At 48.2% G+C, this 19,669-nt stretch overlaps 1 protein-coding gene across 3 annotated transcripts in view; it reads left to right on the top strand.

The window, feature by feature from the left end:
* The window catches only part of clvs2 (clavesin 2), a 37,191-nt gene that overhangs the window by 14,092 nt on the left and 3,430 nt on the right, over positions 1-19,669 (top strand). Inside the window, exons 2-7 of one of the 3 annotated variants that reach the window (XM_061713734.1) lie at positions 8,163-8,798; positions 11,866-12,036; positions 12,117-12,235; positions 14,822-14,996; positions 15,296-15,406; positions 18,585-18,766. In XM_061713734.1, the coding sequence (XP_061569718.1) occupies positions 8,697-8,798; positions 11,866-12,036; positions 12,117-12,235; positions 14,822-14,996; positions 15,296-15,406; positions 18,585-18,766 (860 nt within the window). In that variant the 5' untranslated portion in view covers positions 8,163-8,696. Of the gene's footprint in view, positions 1-8,162; positions 8,799-11,865; positions 12,037-12,116; positions 12,236-14,821; positions 14,997-15,295; positions 15,407-18,545; positions 18,767-19,669 lie in introns of all 3 variants that reach the window. The other 2 variants (XM_061713733.1, XM_061713735.1) reach the window with 2 other exon arrangements.

Genomic DNA, 19,669 nt, shown 5'->3' with positions numbered 1-19,669 from the left:
GTCTAAGTAACCGTCCTAGTAACCGTCCTAGTAACTGTTTAAGTAACCGCCTAAGTAACCGTCCTAGTAACCGTCTAAGTAACCGTCCTAGTAACCGTCCTAGTAACCGTCCTAGTAACCGTCTAAGTAACCGTCCTAGTAACCGTCCAAGTAACCGTCCTAGTAACCGTCTAAGTAACCGTCCTAGTAACGTCCTAGTAACCGCCTAAGTAACCGTCCTAGTAACCGTCTAAGTAACCGTCCTAGTAACCGTCCTAGTAACTGTTTAAGTAACCGCCTAAGTAACCGTCCTAGTAACCGTCTAAGTAACCGTCCTAGTAACCGTCCTAGTAACCGTCCTAGTAACCGTCCTAGTAACCGTCCTAGTAACGTCCTAGTAACCGTCTAAGTAACCGTCCTAGTAACCGTCCTAGTAACCGTCCTAGTAACCGTCCTAGTAACCGCCCTCGTAACCGTCCTAGTAACCGTCCTAGTAACCGTCTAAGTAACCGCCTAAGTAACCGTCTAAGTAACCGTCTTAGTAACCGTCCTAGTAACGTCCTAGTAACCGTCTAAGTAACCGTCTAAGTAACCGTCCAAGTAACCGTCTAAGTAACCGTCCTAGTAACCGTCTAAGTAACCGTCTAAGTAACCGTCTAAGTAACCGTCTAAGTAACCGTCTAAGTAACCGTCTAAGTAACCGTCCTAGTAACCGTCCTAGTAACCGTCCTAGTAACCGTCCTAGTAACCGTCTAAGTAACCGTCCTAGTAACCGTCCTAGTAACCGTCCTAGTAACCGTCCTAGTAACCGCCCTCGTAACCGTCCTAGTAACCGTCCTAGTAACCGTCTAAGTAACCGTCTAAGTAACCGCCTAAGTAACCGTCTAAGTAACCGTCTTAGTAACCGTCTTAGTAACCGTCCTAGTAACCGTCCTAGTAACCGTCTTAGTAACCGTCTAAGTAACCGTCCTAGTAACCGTCTAAGTAACCGTCCTAGTAACCGTCCAAGTAACCGTCCTAGTAACCGTCTAAGTAACCGTCCTAGTAACCGTCCTAGTAACCGTTTAAGTAACCGTCTAAGTAACCGTCTAAGTAACCGTCCTAGTAACCGTCCTAGTAACCGTCCTAGTAACCGTCTAAGTAACCGTCTAAGTAACCGTCTAAGTAACCATCCTAGTAACCGTCCTAGTAACCGTCCTAGTAACCGTTTAAGTAACCGTCTAAGTAACCGTCCTAGTAACCGTCCTAGTAACCGTCCTAGTAACCGTCTAAGTAACCGTCCTAGTAACCGTCCAAGTAACCGTCCTAGTAACCGTCCTAGTAACCGTCCTAGTAACCGTCTTAGTAACCGTCTAAATAACCGTCTAAGTAACCGTCCTAGTAACCGTCCTAGTAACCGTCCTAGTAACCGTCTAAGTAACCGTCCTAGTAACCGTCCTAGTAACCGTCCTAGTAACGGTCTAAGTAACCGTCTAAGTAACCGTCTACGTAACCGTCCTAGTAACCGCCCATGTAACCGTCCTAGTAACCGTCCTAGTAACCGTCTAAGTAACCGTCCTAGTAACCGTCCAAGTAACCGTCCTAGTAACCGTCCTAGTAACCGTCTAAGTAACCGTCTAAGTAACCGTCCTAGTAACCGTCTAAGTAACCGTCCTAGTAACCGTCCTAGTAACCGTCCTAGTAACGGTCTAAGTAACCGTCTAAGTAACCGTCTACGTAACCGTCCTAGTAACCGCCCAAGTAACCGTCCTAGTAACCGTCCTAGTAACCGTCTAAGTAACCGTCCTAGTAACCGTCCAAGTAACCGTCCTAGTAACCGTCCTAGTAACCGTCCTAGTAACCGTCCTAGTAACCGTCTAAGTAACCGTCTAAGTAACCGTCTAAGTAACCGTCTAAGTAACCGTCTAAGTAACCGTCCTAGTAACCGTCTAAGTAACCGTCTAAGTAACCGTCCTAGTAACCGTCCTAGTAACCGTCCTAGTAACCGTCCTAGTAACTGTCCTAGTAACCGTCCTAGTAACCGTCCAAGTAACCGTCCTAGTAACCGTCCTAGTAACCGTCCTAGTAACCGTCCTAGTAACCGTCTAAGTAACCGTCCTAGTAACCGTCCTAGTAACCGTCCTAGTAACCGTCTAAGTAACCGTCCTAGTAACCGTCCTAGTAACCGTCTAAGTAACCGTCCTAGTAACCGTCCTAGTAACCGTCCTAGTAACCGTCCTAGTAACCGTCCTAGTAACCGTCCTAGTAACCGTCCTAGTAACCGTCCTAGTAACCGTCTAAGTAACCGTCCTAGTAACCGTCCTAGTAACCGTCTAAATAACCGTCTAAGTAACCGTCCTAGTAACCGTCCTAGTAACCGTCTAAGTAACCGTCCTAGTAACCGTCCTAGTAACCGTCCTAGTAACCGTCCTAGTAACCGTCCTAGTAACCGTCTAAATAACCGTCTAAGTAACCGTCCTAGTAACCGTCCTAGTAACCGTCCTAGTAACCGCCCTAGTAACCGTCTAAGTAACCGTCCTAGTAACCGTCCTAGTAACCGTCTTAGTAACCGTCTAAGTAACCGTCCTAGTAACCGTCCTAGTAACCGTCTTAGTAACCGTCTAAGTAACCGTCCTAGTAACCGTCCTAGTAACCGTCTAAGTAACCGTCTAAGTAACCGTCTAAGTAACCGTCTAAGTAACCGTCTAAGTAACGGTCCTAGTAACCGTCTAAGTAACCGTCCTAGTAACCGTCCTAGTAACCGTCTAAGTAACCGTCCTAGTAACCGTCCTAGTAACCGTCTAAGTAACCGTCCTAGTAACCGTCCTAGTAACCGTCTAAGTAACCGTCTAAGTAACGGTCCTAGTAACCGTCTAAGTAACCGTCCTAGTAACCGTCCTAGTAACCGTCCTAGTAACCGTCCTAGTAACCGTCCTAGTAACCGTCCTAGTAACCGTCCTAGTAACCGTCCAAGTAACCGTCCTAGTAACCGTCCTAGTAACCGTCTAAGTAACCGTCCTAGTAACCGTCCTAGTAACCGTCTAAGTAACCGTCTAAGTAACGGTCCTAGTAACCGTCTAAGTAACCGTCCTAGTAACCGTCCTAGTAACCGTCCTAGTAACCGTCCTAGTAACCGTCCTAGTAACCGTCCTAGTAACCGTCCTAGTAACCGTCCTAGTAACCGTCCTAGTAACCGTCCTAGTAACCGTCTAAGTAACCGTCCTAGTAACCGTCCTAGTAACCGTCTAAGTAACCGTCTAAGTAACCGTCTAAGTAACCGTCTAAGTAACCGTCCTAGTAACCGTCCTAGTAACCGTCCTAGTAACCGTCCTAGTAACCGTCCTAGTAACCGTCTAAGTAACCGTCCTAGTAACCGTCCTAGTAACCGTCTAAGTAACCGTCTAAGTAACCGTCCTAGTAACCGTCCTAGTAACCGTCTAAGTAACCGTCCTAGTAACCGTCCTAGTAACCGTCCTAGTAACCGTCTAAGTAACCGTCCTAGTAACCGTCTAAGTAACCGTCCTAGTAACCGTCCTAGTAACCGTCCTAGTAACCGTCCTAGTAACCGTCCAAGTAACCGCCTAAGTAACCGTCCTAGTAACCGTCTAAGTAACCGTCTAAGTAACCGTCCTAGTAACCGTCCTAGTAACCGTCTAAGTAACCGTCTAAGTAACCGTCCAAGTAACCGTCCTAGTAACCGTCCAAGTAACCGTCCTAGTAACCGTCCAAGTAACCGTCCTAGTAACCGTCCAAGTAACCGTCCTAGTAACCGTCTAAGTAACCGTCCTAGTAACCGTCTAAGTAACCGTCCTAGTAACCGTCCTAGTAACCGTCTAAGTAACCGTCTAAGTAACCGTCTAAGTAACCGTCTAAGTAACCGTCCTAGTAACCGTCCTAGTAACCGTCCTAGTAACCGTCCTAGTAACCGTCCTAGTAACCGTCCTAGTAACCGTCCTAGTAACCGTCTAAGTAACGTCCTAGTAACCATCCTAGTAACCGTCTAAGTAACCGTCTAAGTAACCGCCTAAGTAACCGTCTAAGTAACCGTCCTAGTAACCGTCCTAGTAACCGTCTAAGTAACCGTCTAAGTAACCGTCCTAGTAACCGTCTAAGTAACCGTCTAAGTAACCGTCTAAATAACCGTCTAAATAACCGTCCTAGTAACCGTCTAAGTAACCGTCTAAGTAACCGTCTAAGTAACCGTCCTAGTAACCGTCTAAGTAACCGTCCAAGTAACCGTCCAAGTAACCGTCTAAGTAACCGTCCTAGTAACCGTCCTAGTAACCGTCTAAATAACCGTCCTAGTAACCGTCCAAGTAACCCTCTAAGTAACCGTCTAAGTAACCGTCTAAGTAACCGTCCTAGTAACCGTCCTAGTAACCGTCTAAGTAACCGTCTAAGTAACCGTCCAAGTAACCGTCCTAGTAACCGTCCAAGTAACCGTCCTAGTAACCGTCCAAGTAACCGTCCTAGTAACCGTCCAAGTAACCGTCCTAGTAACCGTCTAAGTAACCGTCCTAGTAACCGTCTAAGTAACCGTCCTAGTAACCGTCCTAGTAACCGTCTAAGTAACCGTCTAAGTAACCGTCTAAGTAACCGTCTAAGTAACCGTCCTAGTAACCGTCCTAGTAACCGTCCTAGTAACCGTCCTAGTAACCGTCCTAGTAACCGTCCTAGTAACCGTCCTAGTAACCGTCTAAGTAACGTCCTAGTAACCATCCTAGTAACCGTCTAAGTAACCGTCTAAGTAACCGCCTAAGTAACCGTCTAAGTAACCGTCCTAGTAACCGTCCTAGTAACCGTCTAAGTAACCGTCTAAGTAACCGTCCTAGTAACCGTCTAAGTAACCGTCTAAGTAACCGTCTAAATAACCGTCTAAATAACCGTCCTAGTAACCGTCTAAGTAACCGTCTAAGTAACCGTCTAAGTAACCGTCCTAGTAACCGTCTAAGTAACCGTCCAAGTAACCGTCCAAGTAACCGTCTAAGTAACCGTCCTAGTAACCGTCCTAGTAACCGTCTAAATAACCGTCCTAGTAACCGTCCAAGTAACCCTCTAAGTAACCGTCTAAATAACCGTCCTAGTAACCGTCTAAGTAACCGTCCAAGTAACCGTCTAAATAACCGTCCTAGTAACCGTCCAAGTAACCGTCCTAGTAACCGTCCTAGTAACCGTCCTAGTAACCGTCTAAGTAACCGTCTAAGTAACCGTCCTAGTAACCGTCTGAGTAACCGTCCTAGTAACCGTCCTAGTAACCGTCTAAGTAACCGTCCTAGTAACCGTCTAAGTAACCGTCCTAGTAACCGTCCAAGTAACCCTCTAAGTAACCGTCCAAGTAACCGTCCAAGTAACCGTCCAAGTAACCGTCCTAGTAACCGTCCTAGTAACCGCCCTAGTAACCGTCCTAGTAACCGTCTAAGTAACCGTCTAAGTAACCGTCTAAGTAACCGTCTAAGTAACCGTCTAAGTAACCGTCTAAGTAACCGTCCTAGTAACCGCCCTAGTAACCGTCCTAGTAACCGTCTAAGTAACCGTCTAAGTAACCGTCTAAGTAACCGTCTAAATAACCGTCCTAGTAACCGTCCTAGTAACCGTCCTAGTAACCGTCCTAGTAACCGTCTAAGTAACCGTCCAAGTAACCCTCTAAGTAACCGTCCAAGTAACCGTCCAAGTAACCGTCCAAGTAACCGTCTAAGTAACCGTCTAAGTAACCGTCTAAGTAACCGTCTAAGTAACCGTCCTAGTAACCGCCCTAGTAACCGTCCTAGTAACCGTCTAAGTAACCGTCTAAGTAACCGTCTAAGTAACCGTCTAAATAACCGTCCTAGTAACCGTCCTAGTAACCGTCTAAGTAACCGTCCTAGTAACCGTCTGAGTAACCGTCCTAGTAACCGTCTAAGTAACCGTCCTAGTAACCGTCTGAGTAACCGTCCTAGTAACCGTCCTAGTAACCGTCCTAGTAACCGTCCTAGTAACCGTCCTAGTAACCGTCCTAGTAACCGTCCAAGTAACCCTCTAAGTAACCGTCCAAGTAACCGTCCAAGTAACCGTCTAAGTAACCGTCCTAGTAACCGTCTAAGTAACCGTCCTAGTAACCGTCCTAGTAACCGTCCTAGTAACCGTCCTAGTAACCGTCCAAGTAACCGTCCAAGTAACCGTCTAAGTAACCGTCCAAGTAACCGTCCTAGTAACCGTCCAAGTAACCGTCCTAGTAACCGTCTAAGTAACCGTCCTAGTAACCGTCCTAGTAACCGTCCTAGTAACCGTCCTAGTAACCGTCCAAGTAACCGTCCTAGTAACCGTCCTAGTAACCGTCCAAGTAACCGTCCAAGTAACCGTCTAAGTAACCGTCCAAGTAACCGTCCAAGTAACCGTCCTAGTAACCGTCCTAGTAACCGTCTAAGTAACCGTCCAAGTAACCGTCCAAGTAACCGTCTAAGTAACCGTCTAAGTAACCGTCCTAGTAACCGTCTAAGTAACCGTCCTAGTAACCGTCCTAGTAACCCTCTAAGTAACCGTCCAAGTAACCGTCCAAGTAACCGTCTAAGTAACCGTCCAAGTAACCGTCCAAGTAACCGTCCTAGTAACCGTCCTAGTAACCGTCCTAGTAACCGTCTTAGTAACCGTCTAAGTAACCGTCCTAGTAACCGTCCTAGTAACCGTCTAAGTAACCGTCTAAGTAACCGTCCAAGTAACCCTCTAAGTAACCGTCCAAGTAACCGTCCAAGTAACCGTCTAAGTAACCGTCCAAGTAACCGTCCAAGTAACCGTCCTAGTAACCGTCCTAGTAACCGTCCTAGTAACCGTCTAAGTAACCGTCTAAGTAACCGTCCTAGTAACCGTCTAAGTAACCGTCCTAGTAACCGTCCAAGTAACCCTCTAAGTAACTGTCCAAGTAACCGTCTAAGTAACCGCCCTAGTAATCGCCCAAGTAACCGTCCTAGTAACCGTCCAAGTAACCCTCTAAGTAACCGTCCAAGTAACCGTCCAAGTAACCGTCTAAGTAACCGTCCTAGTAACCGTCTAAGTAACCGTCCTAGTAACCGTCCTAGTAACCGTCCTAGTAACCGTCCTAGTAACCGTCCTAGTAACCGTCCAAGTAACCGTCTAAGTAACCGTCCAAGTAACCGTCCAAGTAACCGTCCTAGTAACCGTCTAAGTAACCGTCCAAGTAACCGTCCTAGTAACCGTCCTAGTAACCGTCCTAGTAACCGTCTAAGTAACCGTCTAAGTAACCGTCCAAGTAACCCTCTAAGTAACCGTCCAAGTAACCGTCCAAGTAACCGTCCAAGTAACCCTCTAAGTAACCGTCCAAGTAACCGTCCAAGTAACCGTCCAAGTAACCCTCTAAGTAACCGTCCAAGTAACCGTCCAAGTAACCGTCCAAGTAACCGTCCAAGTAACCGTCTAAGTAACCGTCCTAGTAACCGTCCTAGTAACCGTCCTAGTAACCGTCTAAGTAACCGTCTAAGTAACCGTCCTAGTAACCGTCTAAGTAACCGTCCTAGTAACCGTCCAAGTAACCCTCTAAGTAACCGTCCAAGTAACCGTCTAAGTAACCGCCCTAGTAATCGCCCAAGTAATCGCCTAAAGCGTATTTACGGTTCTGCATTAAACCAACGCAGAGCCTACGCCGTTGCCACGACGCCGTCGTGAACCTTCGGACTTCTCCGTCACTCCATTTCGCCGCGGTGCAAAACCCCCCCAGAGCGCTAGGGGGTTGCGTTCTTTTCCGGAGAAAAGAAAACGCAATTCATGCTCGAAAACCCTTCAATGTGGCTGTATTTTTTATTGTTATCGTCGTCTCTAGTTGATTCTTTGTTTTGCTTCTGGCTTTTCCGGCCACAGTGAACAACGGCGACCGAGAGAGAACCAGTACAGGAAATGTGTTGCTACCAAGCGAACCAATCACAGCCCTCTCGGTCTGCGTTGGGTCTATAGTTACATTTTTTGGGAGGTGCTAGCAGGCTACGGCGTAGCTACGGAGAGACTCCAGCGTAGCCGCGTACCCTACGGTGTAGGTTTAACGCAGAACCAGAATTCAGCCTTAAGTAACCGCTCAAGTAACCGCAGGGATGACTGTTGTATCACCCAAACTGCCATTTTGCTGCTCGTCTCCGAAGGTGCGGGACATAATTGTGCCGGACATCCTCGTGGTCTTCAGTCTTCAGGACTTCCTGACCCTCGTGTTTCCTCTCTTCCAGGCCGACGACTCCCACGACGGACTGAGGTGCCTGAACTGACCCCCCGGCCGATCTCCGACCCGCGACCGCAGCCGATCCACCAAGCGACCGTCGCCGTCGACGCCTTCGTCTCCAACCTCTCCGCCACGAGGGGGCAGCGCCATGACCGGGGGCCGGCGGAGGGAGTCCCCACCTTCAGCACCTTCAGGACTTCAGCATCTGCTCGGGTTCTGCAGCGCCACGCGTTGAGACGGTTTAACCGAAGGCCGCGCGTCCGAGGACGGGCGGGGCTTTCAGCTTCCCGGGAGCCGACAGCAGACACGATTGTCACTTCCTGAACTGAACTGTTGGACATCAGCGGATTGTAAAAAACATCCTGATTGTCGTTTTCCTTGGATTTAAAAGTATTCTGAAGTATTCATCAGCTTTAAACCTTTGCAACGTAAAGGTCTGTCCAGAAGGGGGAGCACAGAGAGACCGGGACAGACCCGTCCGGTTGGGGAGCCGTAGAGGACCGTAGTTCGGACATCGGGCGTTAAATCTCAGCGAGGCGCCATGATGAACCACCTGCACGCCGGCCTGAGCGCCGAGACCACGGAGAAGGCTCGGCTGGAGCTGAACGAGAACCCGGACACCCTGCACCAGGACATCCAGCAGGTACAGACAACACAACACTGCACCAGGACATCCAGCAGGTACAGACAACCACAACACTGCACCAGGACATCCAGCAGGTACAGACAACCACAACACTGCACCAGGACATCCAGCAGGTACAGACAACACAACACTGCACCAGGACATCCAGCAGGTACAGACAACACAACACTGCACCAGGACATCCAGCAGGTACAGACAACACAACACTGCACCAGGACATCCAGCAGGTACAGACAACACAACACTGCACCAGGACATCCAGCAGGTACAGACAACACAACACTGCACCAGGACATCCAGCAGGTACAGACAACACAACACTGCACCAGGACATCCAGCAGGTACAGACAACACAACACTGCACCAGGACATCCAGCAGGTACAGACAACCACAACCCCAGGCGCTAGAGACGCACTGGTCAGGATTCTGACGGCTGATCACCGATCATTAGGGATGGACTAAAATATTTATCACGATAATTTCTGGCATTTATCCCGATAACGATAAAAAAAAATACCAACAAAAAGTGTCATCAACGGGAATCAAACAATCAATCAGTCTTTCTTTCTTTCTTTCTTTCTTTCTTTCTTTCTTTCTTTCTTTCTTTCTTTCTTTCTTTCTTTCTTTCTTTCTTTCTTTCTTTCTTTCTTTCTTTCTTTCTTTCTTTCTTTCTTTCTTTCTTTCTTTCTTTCTTTCTTTCTTTCTTTCTTTCTTTCAGGCTCATTTCCTCAATTTATCATTTTTATCGCGAGATACAAATTCTTACCGTGGGGAATTTTTTTTACGGTTTATCGTGAACGGTAAAATATCGCCCATTCCTACCGATCACCAAAACCAGTATCTGCCGATCCCGATCACCGCGTGAAATCCATAAATTTGTCACTATTGTTGTCTCATGTTCAACACTGACATTGTATTATGGGGTATAAAAATTAGGAGATGAGAAAGTATAATGAATTGACTGTTTTATTTCAGGCTGAGACTCTTAAAGACGATTTAGACTCGGCTTACAAAGAGTAAGTGTAGCTTAGTAGCTTCAGCTTCCTGTGGTAATAATTATGTACCAACACAGACAACAGCAGATATTTAACTCTCTTAAAGATGATACAAGTTGTTAACTATAAACCTTAGTTTTCCTGTGGAAAGAGGAATTAAATCTTAAAATAAAAAAATATTTATGAATTATTAAGCTTTGTGAAAGCTTTAGCGGTAGCATCCGCCATGTGTGAGGAAACTCTTGTGAATTACTGTATCGGCCCGAATATAAGACGACCCCCTCTTTTTCAAGACTCAAGTTTGTAAAAAGACTTTTTGAACACCAAATTAAATTTTTATACAGAAAATAATTACAGTACATCTGAAACAAATGATTATAACAATATATGCAAGAGAAAAAGCATGTTAGTTTGCCTCATTCAAATCATCATCTTGAAGTTTGCATCATAACTTCTTCCACCCACTTCTCTCCAGATTGTCGCTATGTTTCTCCATTTTCTGTTATCTCTTCTCTTATTTTCTTCTCTTTTCTTTCTTACCACTATTTTTTATTTTTCTTCTTTGTGCTACCTCTGTTTTTATTTTTCTTCTTCGTGACAGGGGTTGGCTTTGGTCTGGGGAGTTAAGTTCAGCATTCGCTTTAAAGATATCTGGCGCCATCTAGTGTTGTGAATGGGTATAACGTCTAAACCCCGAATGTAAGACGACCCCACTTTTTAGTCTTATTTTAATGCAGAAAACACGGTCTTATATTCAGGCCAATACGGTAAGCAAAACTCTTCACACTAGAACTCTAGTCACTTGTGAAGCGACTGACACGACTGTCGTCCTGCGTGAGGTTTTGGATGTAAATAGTCTGGTAAAACTCTGGCGGACATTCATCAGTTAAATATTTACAAATATGGAAGGAAGGATCCACGACGTTCGGCTCTGTAGGAGCAGAAATATTCAAATCACTTCCGATCTTTATTTGAGGAACATTGTTTTAATGTTTCAATGATTTTTTTCACACAGATCCACCACAATGGAGATCCTCCTAAGTGGAGATCCAGCAAAATGCAAAGATGTATGTATGTTAACGAGTGACATGAAATCAATCAGAAATAAAACAGAAATAAGACCAGAAGTAACCGCCCAAGTAATCGTCCAAGTAATCGTCAAAGTAACCGCCCAAGTAACTGCCCAAGTAACCGAACAAGTAACTGCCCAAGTAACCGAACAAGTAACTGCCCAAGTAACCGAACAAGTAACTGCCCAAGTAACCGAACAAGTAACTGCCCAAGTAACCGAACAAGTAACTGCCCAAGTAACCGAACAAGTAACCGAACAAGTAACCGCCCAAGTAACCGAACAAGTAACCGTCAAAGTAACCGAACAAGTAACTGTCAAAGTAACCGAACAAGTAACCGTCAAAGTAACTGTCTAAGTAACTGTCTAAGTAACCAAACAAGTAACCGAACAAGTAATCGTCCAAGTAATCGTCCAAGTAACCGTCCATGTAACTGTCTAAGTAATCGTCAAAGTAACCGCCCAAGTAACTGCCCAAGTAACCGAACAAGTAACTGCCCAAGTAACCAAACAAGTAACCGAACAAGTAACCGTCAAAGTAACTGTCTAAGTAACTGTCTAAGTAACCAAACAAGTAACCGAACAAGTAACCGTCAAAGTAACTGTCTAAGTAACTGTCTAAGTAACCAAACAAGTAACCGAACAAGTAATCGTCCAAGTAATCGTCAAAGTAACCGCCCAAGTAACTGCCCAAGTAACCGAACAAGTAACTGCCCAAGTAACCGAACAAGTAACCGAACAAGTAACCGCCCAAGTAACCGAACAAGTAACCGAACAAGTAACCGTCAAAGTAACTGCCCAAGTAACCGAACAAGTAACCGAACAAGTAACCGAACAAGTAACCGTCAAAGTAACTGCCCAAGTAACCGAACAAGTAACCGAACAAGTAACCGTCAAAGTAACTGTCTAAGTAACCTCCCAAGTAATCGTCCAAGTAACCGAACAAGTAACCGCAGGGATGACTGTTGTATCACCCAAACCGCCTGTTTTTCTCCGAAGGTGCGGGACATGATTGTGACGCGGCCGGACATCGGTTTCCTGCGAACGGACGACGACTTCATCCTCCGCTTCCTCAGAGCCAGGAAGTTCGACCAGGTGGAAACCTTCCGCCTGCTGGCCCAGTACTTCCAGTTCCGGCAGCAGAACCTGGACATGTTCCAGAGCTTCAAGGTTGGTGTCCACCCGTCCAGGTCCTCCCCAGGTCCAGGTCCAGGTCCTCACCTGGTCCTTCTCGTCCCCGTGTCCCCCAGGTGGACGACCCCGGGATCAAGCGGGCCCTGATGGACGGGTTCCCGGGAGTCCTGGACACTCCGGACCAGCAGGGACGCAAGATCCTCATCCTGTTCGCCTCCAACTGGGACCAGAGCAGGTGAGACCAAGGGGGCGGGGCCTGCTGAGGGGGCGGGGCCTGGTGGGGGCGGGGCCTGGCGGAGGGGGAGGGGCCTGGCGATGCGATCGGTTTATCCATTAACCGTTTGGTCTCCGAGTCTCCAGCCCGCAAGGATCCAGACGGATCCACCTGGAACCGTCTGGATCTACGAGATTAATGTTGAAGTACAATTTCAAGAAACAAGTCGAAATGTCGGGAAAAAAGTCAAAATGTCGAGAAAAAAAATCGGAATGTCGAGAAAAAATTAAATGTTGAGAAAAAAGTTGAAATGTCGAGAAAAAAGTTGAAATGTCGAGAAAAAAGTTGAAATGTCGAGAAAAAAGTCGAAATGTCGAGAAAAAAATCGAAATCCATCCATCCATCCATCCATTGTCCACCGCATTATCCGAGTCCGGGTCGCGGGGGCAGCAGTCGGAGCAGGGATCCCCAGACTTCCCTCTCCCCGGACATTTCCTCCAGCTCTTCCGGGGGGACTCCAAGGCGTTCCCAGGCCAGCCGAGCGACGTAGTCACTCCAGCGTGTCCTGGGTCTTCCTCGGGGCCTCCTCCCGGTGGGACATGCCCGGAACACCTCACGAGGGAGGCGTCCAGGGGGCATCCTATACAGGTGCCCGAGCCACCTCAGCTGGCTCCTCTCGATGTGGAGGAGCAGCGGCTCGACTCCGAGCTCCTACCGGGTGACAGAGCTCCTCACCCTATCTCTAAGGGAGCGCCCCGCCACCCTGCGGAGGAAACTCATTTCGGCCGCTTGTATCCGGGATCCCGTTCTTTCGGTCATGACCCAGAGTTCATGACCATAGGTGAGGGTGGGAACGTAGATCGACCGGTAAACTGAGAGCTTTGCCTTTCGGCTCAGCTCCCTCTTCACCACGACGGACCGATACAATGACCGCATTACTGCGGCCGCCGCACCGATCCGCCTGTCGATCTCGCGCTCCGTTCTCCCCTCACTCGTGAACAAGACCCCAAGATACTTGAACTCCTCCACCTGAGGCAGGAACTCTCCCCCGACCTGGAGGGTGCAAGCCACCTTTTTCCGGTCGAGAACCATGGCCTCAGACTTAGAGGTGCTGATTCTCATTCCAGCTGCTTCACACTCGGCTGCAAACCGCCCCAGTGCATGCTGAAGGTCCTGGCTCGAGGGAGCCAACAAGACCACATCATCTGCAAAAAGCAGAGATGAAATCAAGTGGCTCCCGAACCGTACCCCCTCCGGCACTTGGCTGCGCCTAGAACTTCTGTCCATAAAAATAATGAACAGAACCGGTGACAAAGGGCAGCCCTGCCGGAGTCCAACACGCACCGGGAACAAGTCTGACTTACTGCCGGCAATGCGAACCAAGCTCCTGCTCCGGTCATACAGAGACCGTACAGCCCTCAGCAGAGGGCCTCCGACCCCATACTCTCGGAGCACCCCCCACAGGATGCCACGTGGGACACGGTCGAAAGCCTTCTCCAAGTCCACAAAACACATGTGGACTGGTTGGGCAAACTCCCATGCGCCCTCGAGCACCCTGCGGAGGGTGTAGAGCTGGTCCAGTGTTCCACGACCGGGACGAAAACCGCATTGTTCCTCTTGAATCCGAGGTTCGACTATCGGCCGAATTCTCCTCTCCAGCACCCTGGAATAGACTTTCCCCGGGAGGCTGAGGAGTGTGATTCCCCGGTAGTTGGAACACACCCTCCGGTCCCCCTTTTTGAAGAGAGGGACCACCACCCCGGTCTGCCAGTCCAGAGGCACTGTCCCCGACTGCCACGCGATGCTGCAGAGGCGTGTCAGCCACGACAGCCCCGCAACATCCAGAGACTTGAGGTACTCAGGGCGGATCTCATCCACCCCCGGTGCCACTGAGGAGCTTCCGAACTACCTCAGTGACTTCAGCTTGGGTGATGAATGAATCAACCTCTGAATCCTCAGCCTCTGCTTCCTCGACGGAAGGCGTGTCAGCGGGATTGAGGAGATCCTCGAAGTATTCCTTCCACCGCCCGACGATGTCCCCAGTCGAGGTCAACAGCTCCCCTCCTCCACTGTAAACAGTGTTGGCGGAGCACTGCTTCCCCCTCCTGAGGCGCCGGATGGTTTGCCAGAATTTCCTCGAGGCCGACCGGTAGTCCTCCTCCATGGCCTCCCCGAACTTTTCCCAGACCCGAGTATTTGCTTCCGCGACCGCCCGGGCCGCAGTCCGCTTGGCCTGCCGGTACCCGTCAGCTGCCTCGGGAGTCCGCCGAGCTTGTATGAAATAGAAATGTCGAGAAAAAAATCGGAATGTCGAGAAAAAAATCGGAATGTTGAGAAAAAAGTCGAAATGTCGAGAAAAAAGTCGAAATGTCGAGAAAAAAGTTGAAATTTATTTCAACATTAATCTCGTGGATCTAGACAGTTCCAGATAGTTCCAGGTGGTTCCGGCCGTCACCAGACTTTCTCAAACACAGACACTCTCGTCAAGGCGATGAGTCGTTTCTGTTCTTCGACCGAAGCGAACGAGTGGCGACCTCCCTGATCAATCAATGTGATCAATCAGATCAATCAGATCTAATCAATCAGACCAATGGATCTCCCCCCCAGGAACTCGTTCATCGACATCCTGCGGGCCATCCTCCTCTCCCTGGAGGTTTTGATCGAGAACCCGGAGCTGCAGATCAACGGCTTCATCCTCATCATCGACTGGAGCAACTTCTCCTTCAAGCAGGCGTCCAAGCTGACGCCCAACATGCTGAAGCTGGCGATAGAGGGTCTGCAGGTGAGTCCCCCTGGTACCCCGTACCCCTGGTCCCCCTCAACGCCCCCCTGGTCCTCCTGGTACCCCTGGTACCTCGTCTCCAGGTCCAGCATGTTGGGCGTCCAAGCTGACGCCCAACATGCTGAAGCTGGCCATAGAGGGGTTACAGGTGAGTCCCCCGTCCCCTGTCCCCCCATGTTCTGTCTCCTGCCCCGCCCCCCCCGACTTGTATCCTAGCAACCGGGTGTCTCCCTGTGTCCTTGTCTCCCCCACTCCCTGGTATCCTAGCAACCTGTCCCCCTCTTGTCCCCTGTCCCCAGGACAGCTTCCCGGCCCGGTTCGGGGGGATCCACTTCGTGAACCAGCCCTGGTACATCCACGCCATGTTCACCATCATCAAGCCCTTCCTGAAGGACAAGACCCGCAAGAGGGTGAGACACACTCACCCATTCATCCATTCATCATCCATTCATCATCCTCTCATCCATTCATCATCCATTCTTCATCCATTCATCATCCATTCATCCATTCATCGTCCTCAACCTCTCACCATCCCATCATCCTCAACCTCTCATCATCCTCTCCTCCTCATCCTCTCATCCTCATCATCCTCTCATCCTCCCCTCATCCTCTTCCTCCTCATCCTCTCATCTCTGGGTCCATTCTGTCCTTCTGTCCTTCAGTCGTTCAGGTTTCAGCTGCAGGAAGAACTAATCAACCAAACCGGGTCTCAGACTGTCCACTAGGGGACACGCCCCCCTCTGGGCGAAGCTAACGGGTAGAGGACACGCCTCATGGGCGGAGCTAACGGGTCGAGAACACGCCCACCTCATGTCAATCACACTTTTCTAGTTAGTGCCACGGTTGCGCCAAGAGGCATCTATTGTTATTCTTTTTTTTTTATCCCCGATTTTTTACCCATTTCATCACCCAGTGCTCCTACCTAAGTAACAGTCCTGGGCATTGCTCTCCTCTGCCAACCCAGGGAGGGCCCTACACTGAGCTCAGGTCTCCTTCTTATCCTGAGGAGTGAACAGGCCGCATCTTTTCACCAGACAGGGTGAGGATTCTCCGGCCGGACGTAGCGCGTGGAGGGATCACGTTATTCCGGCCGGATCCTCTCCACCCCATCTGGCGCCCCGGTTGGCCAGAGGGGACATGTGTAGCCCAGGACTGTGTGCATGTTTTTGTGAGGGTAGCTCACATTAGCTACCCAAGGGAACACGGGGAGAACATGCAAACTCCACACAGAAAGATCCTTTCGCCAACCCCACCCATGGTGTGGTGCTGAAGTCATGGGGGAACTAACACGCACTTCAGCGCCCACAGCGTCCCCGGCGGGAATCGAACCCAGGACCTTCTTGCTGTGAGACCGCTGCACTACCCTACCCCTCATCTATTGTTATTCTGCGTGTTTATTTTTTTAATTAATTTTCCGGACAGATTTCGGTTCGCTACTCCTACAGATTTCGAAGGACCCAGGCGCATCATATATCAATACTGTGCTATGACTTTTGGTGTTGAAATTCCCATTTTTCCCAAAGTTATTCCCAAAAAAACGGCCAAAAAAACCCATTCAAAGTGGATGGGAAAAAGTAAAAAAAAAGAAGCCAAAATTCACCTTTTTTCTGAGTCACCTAACTTTCTCATACTTGCACGTAGAAATGTCATTCAAGCTTCAAAACGGATGAAAAATTCTCTTCTCTCTCCAAACCTGAAACAGTTTTTTCCTAAAATGTACACTTTTCAAGATATGAGCGTGCGGGTGTCGGTTGCTAGAGGCAGAAACAGTAAAAAAAATAACCTGAATTTTTTTAACCTGAAATTTGTAACTCAAGCTCACGGCCAAACCGTAAAAGGGAGACAAATAATTTTTGGTCAGAATGTAGACAGAGGTGTTGGGATTCATAAAATGTGACTTTGACAGGCGGGGTATGCACAAAATTTAAACGGGGCTAGAGCGGCGCCAATACCTGTCTCAGTCCCCATTGGTTGTAATGTAATCAAAAGTTTTCTTCAAAACAATCTCGCTCCGTCTTCGCACTGAGCTTACTCACTCATTTTAAGGAATATCTGAATAAAATTAAGATTGTCAGAATCTGCCGGCTTCCGTGTCTCTCACGATGTTTTCGTTTTTCTGCTACAAGCTACGGTTTGATCACAAATCAGAGTTATTTGACACCTTGTCAGAGGCCAAAATCTGGGTTTTTCCCACAGCCAAACCGGAATGTTCCTCAAGTCGAGGTTCTTGTTGCCGTGGCAACCAGAGGTCAGCTGCTGACTCATTCAGCCAGAACTGGTCACATGACTCAGTCACTAAAGACTTCATATACTTTAACCTGTAAAATGGAGACGCCTAAAAGAATTCTGGGAAATCTGACGCCTGACCTTTGACCTTAGCCGATACCCAGTCCTGCAGCCTCATGGCTGGGAAGCTGGAACCGGTTCATGGTGTATATATTATATATATATATTTTATATATATTAAATACCCCCCCTCACATATACACACACACACACACACACACACACACACACACACACACACACACACACACACACACACACACACACACACACACACACACACACACACACACACACACACACACACACGACATAGAGAGTCGTGGGTGTTGTCATCGGACTTAGTTTTGAGTCCTTCACCTTTATTGCTGAAAATGCAGCAATGTACACAAATGGGCAGCAGCCCGCTGTGGCACTCTCAAAATTTCTGCAAGGAAGTTTTTCTAGTTATTATTTTAATTCTGATGTACGATCCTCAGTTCTAGTAGATCTGGAACCAGGACCAGGACTAAGACCAGAACCAGGACTAGTTTAACTGAAACCAGGACCAGGACTAAGACCAGAACCAAGACTAGTTTAACTGGAACCAGGACCAGGACTAGTTTAACTGAAACCAGGACCAGGACTAAGACCAGAACCAGGACTAGTTTAACTGAAACCAGGACCAGGACTAGTTTAACTGGAACCAGGACCAGGACTAAGACCAGAACCAGGACTAGTTTAACTGAAACCAGGACCAGGACTAAGACCAGAACCAGGACTAGTTTAACTGAAACCAGGACCAGGACTAGTTTAACTGGAACCAGGACCAGGACTAAGACCAGAACCAGGACTAGTTTAACTGAAACCAGGACCAGGACTAAGACCAGAACCAAGACTAGTTTAACTGAAACCAGAACCAGGACTAAGACCAGAACCAGGACTAGTTTAACTGAAACCAGGACTACCAGGTACCAACCATGGATACAAGGGGGTCCTGGTCTTTAAGCATCAGTTTTCTTCCATCGTTCACTTCTGATCTTTATTCTTCTTTCCTCCTTGTTTCCTACTGATCTCTCCTGCTTCCTTGTTTCCTCTCCTACTCGTTCATCCTCGCATCCTTTCACCTCTTTCTTTACCTTGTTTCCTTGCCTCCTTTGCTCCCTTTATTTAGTCTTTCCCCCTTCTTTTCTATCCTTCCCTCCCTCCCTCCCTTGACTCTCCCTCCTTCCTTCCTTCCCTCCCTCCCTTGACTCTACCCCCACCCCGTCTCTCCCCCCCCAGATCTTCCTCCACGGGAACAACCTGAACTCTCTGCACCAGCTCCTGCAGCCCGAGTGTCTCCCGTCGGAGTTCGGGGGGACGCTGCCGCCGTACGACATGGGTATCTGGGCCCGGACCCTGCTGGGGCCCGACTACAGCGACGAGGCCGAGTACACGCTGACCTACGACGCCCTGCACGTCCGGGAGAACGGTGGGGGGGGGGACAAGGACCTGATGAAGAGGTGAGGTCCTGCTAGGCTCCACTGTTAACTGTGGTATAATGAGCTTATACCACGGCTTCTATTCTAAAGCCTCATCACAGCAGATCATTCCACGTCAGGGAAGCAACAATGTTTCCATGACAACAACCAACTGGTACATATTTGTTGACGGTTATAGCAGGTAGCAAAAAGTAGCTGGTGTTAGTTTATTTTTCCTTTTCGTCAACAATTAATGAGGCATGTTGACAGTAAATGTTGATCTCCGGGGAGGAGCTAACGTTAGCGGGGAGGAGCTAACGATGGATGGATTGAGGAGTTCCTGTCTCCGACATGCGCAGCTACATCTGGAGAGATGGACTATTGTTTTCCACAGTGGGGATATTTTTACTGGATAATATGTATTTCTGATTAATTAAAAACGACATAAAATAGATTGTGTTTCCTCTTTCATATTTACATTATTGGTAACCGTTTTATAAAAGCAATCCATCACTTCAGGCCGTGGTATACGCTCATTATATCACTTTAGACCGTGGTATATCCTCATTATATCACTTTAGGCCATGATATACGCTCATTATATCACTTTAGGCCGTGGTATACGTTCATTATATCACTTTAGGCTGTGATATACGCTCATTATATCACTTTAGGCCGTGGTATACGTTCATTATATCACTTTAGGCTGTGATATACGCTCATTATATCACTTTAGGCCATGGTATACGCTCATTATATCACTTTAGGCCATGATATACGCTCATTATATCACTTTAGGCCGTGGTATACGCTCATTATATCACTTTAGGCCGTGATATACGCTCATTATATCACTTTAGGCCGTGGTATACGCTCATTATATCACTTTAGGCCATGGTATACGCTCATTATATCACTTTAGGCCGTGGTATACGCTCATATCTC

Source organism: Cololabis saira, chromosome 22 (genome assembly GCF_033807715.1).
Source record: "Cololabis saira isolate AMF1-May2022 chromosome 22, fColSai1.1, whole genome shotgun sequence".
Classification (NCBI taxonomy): domain Eukaryota; kingdom Metazoa; phylum Chordata; class Actinopteri; order Beloniformes; family Belonidae; genus Cololabis; species Cololabis saira.
Note: the sequence above shows the minus strand (reverse complement) of the source record. Positions and strands in the feature narration are given on the sequence as shown.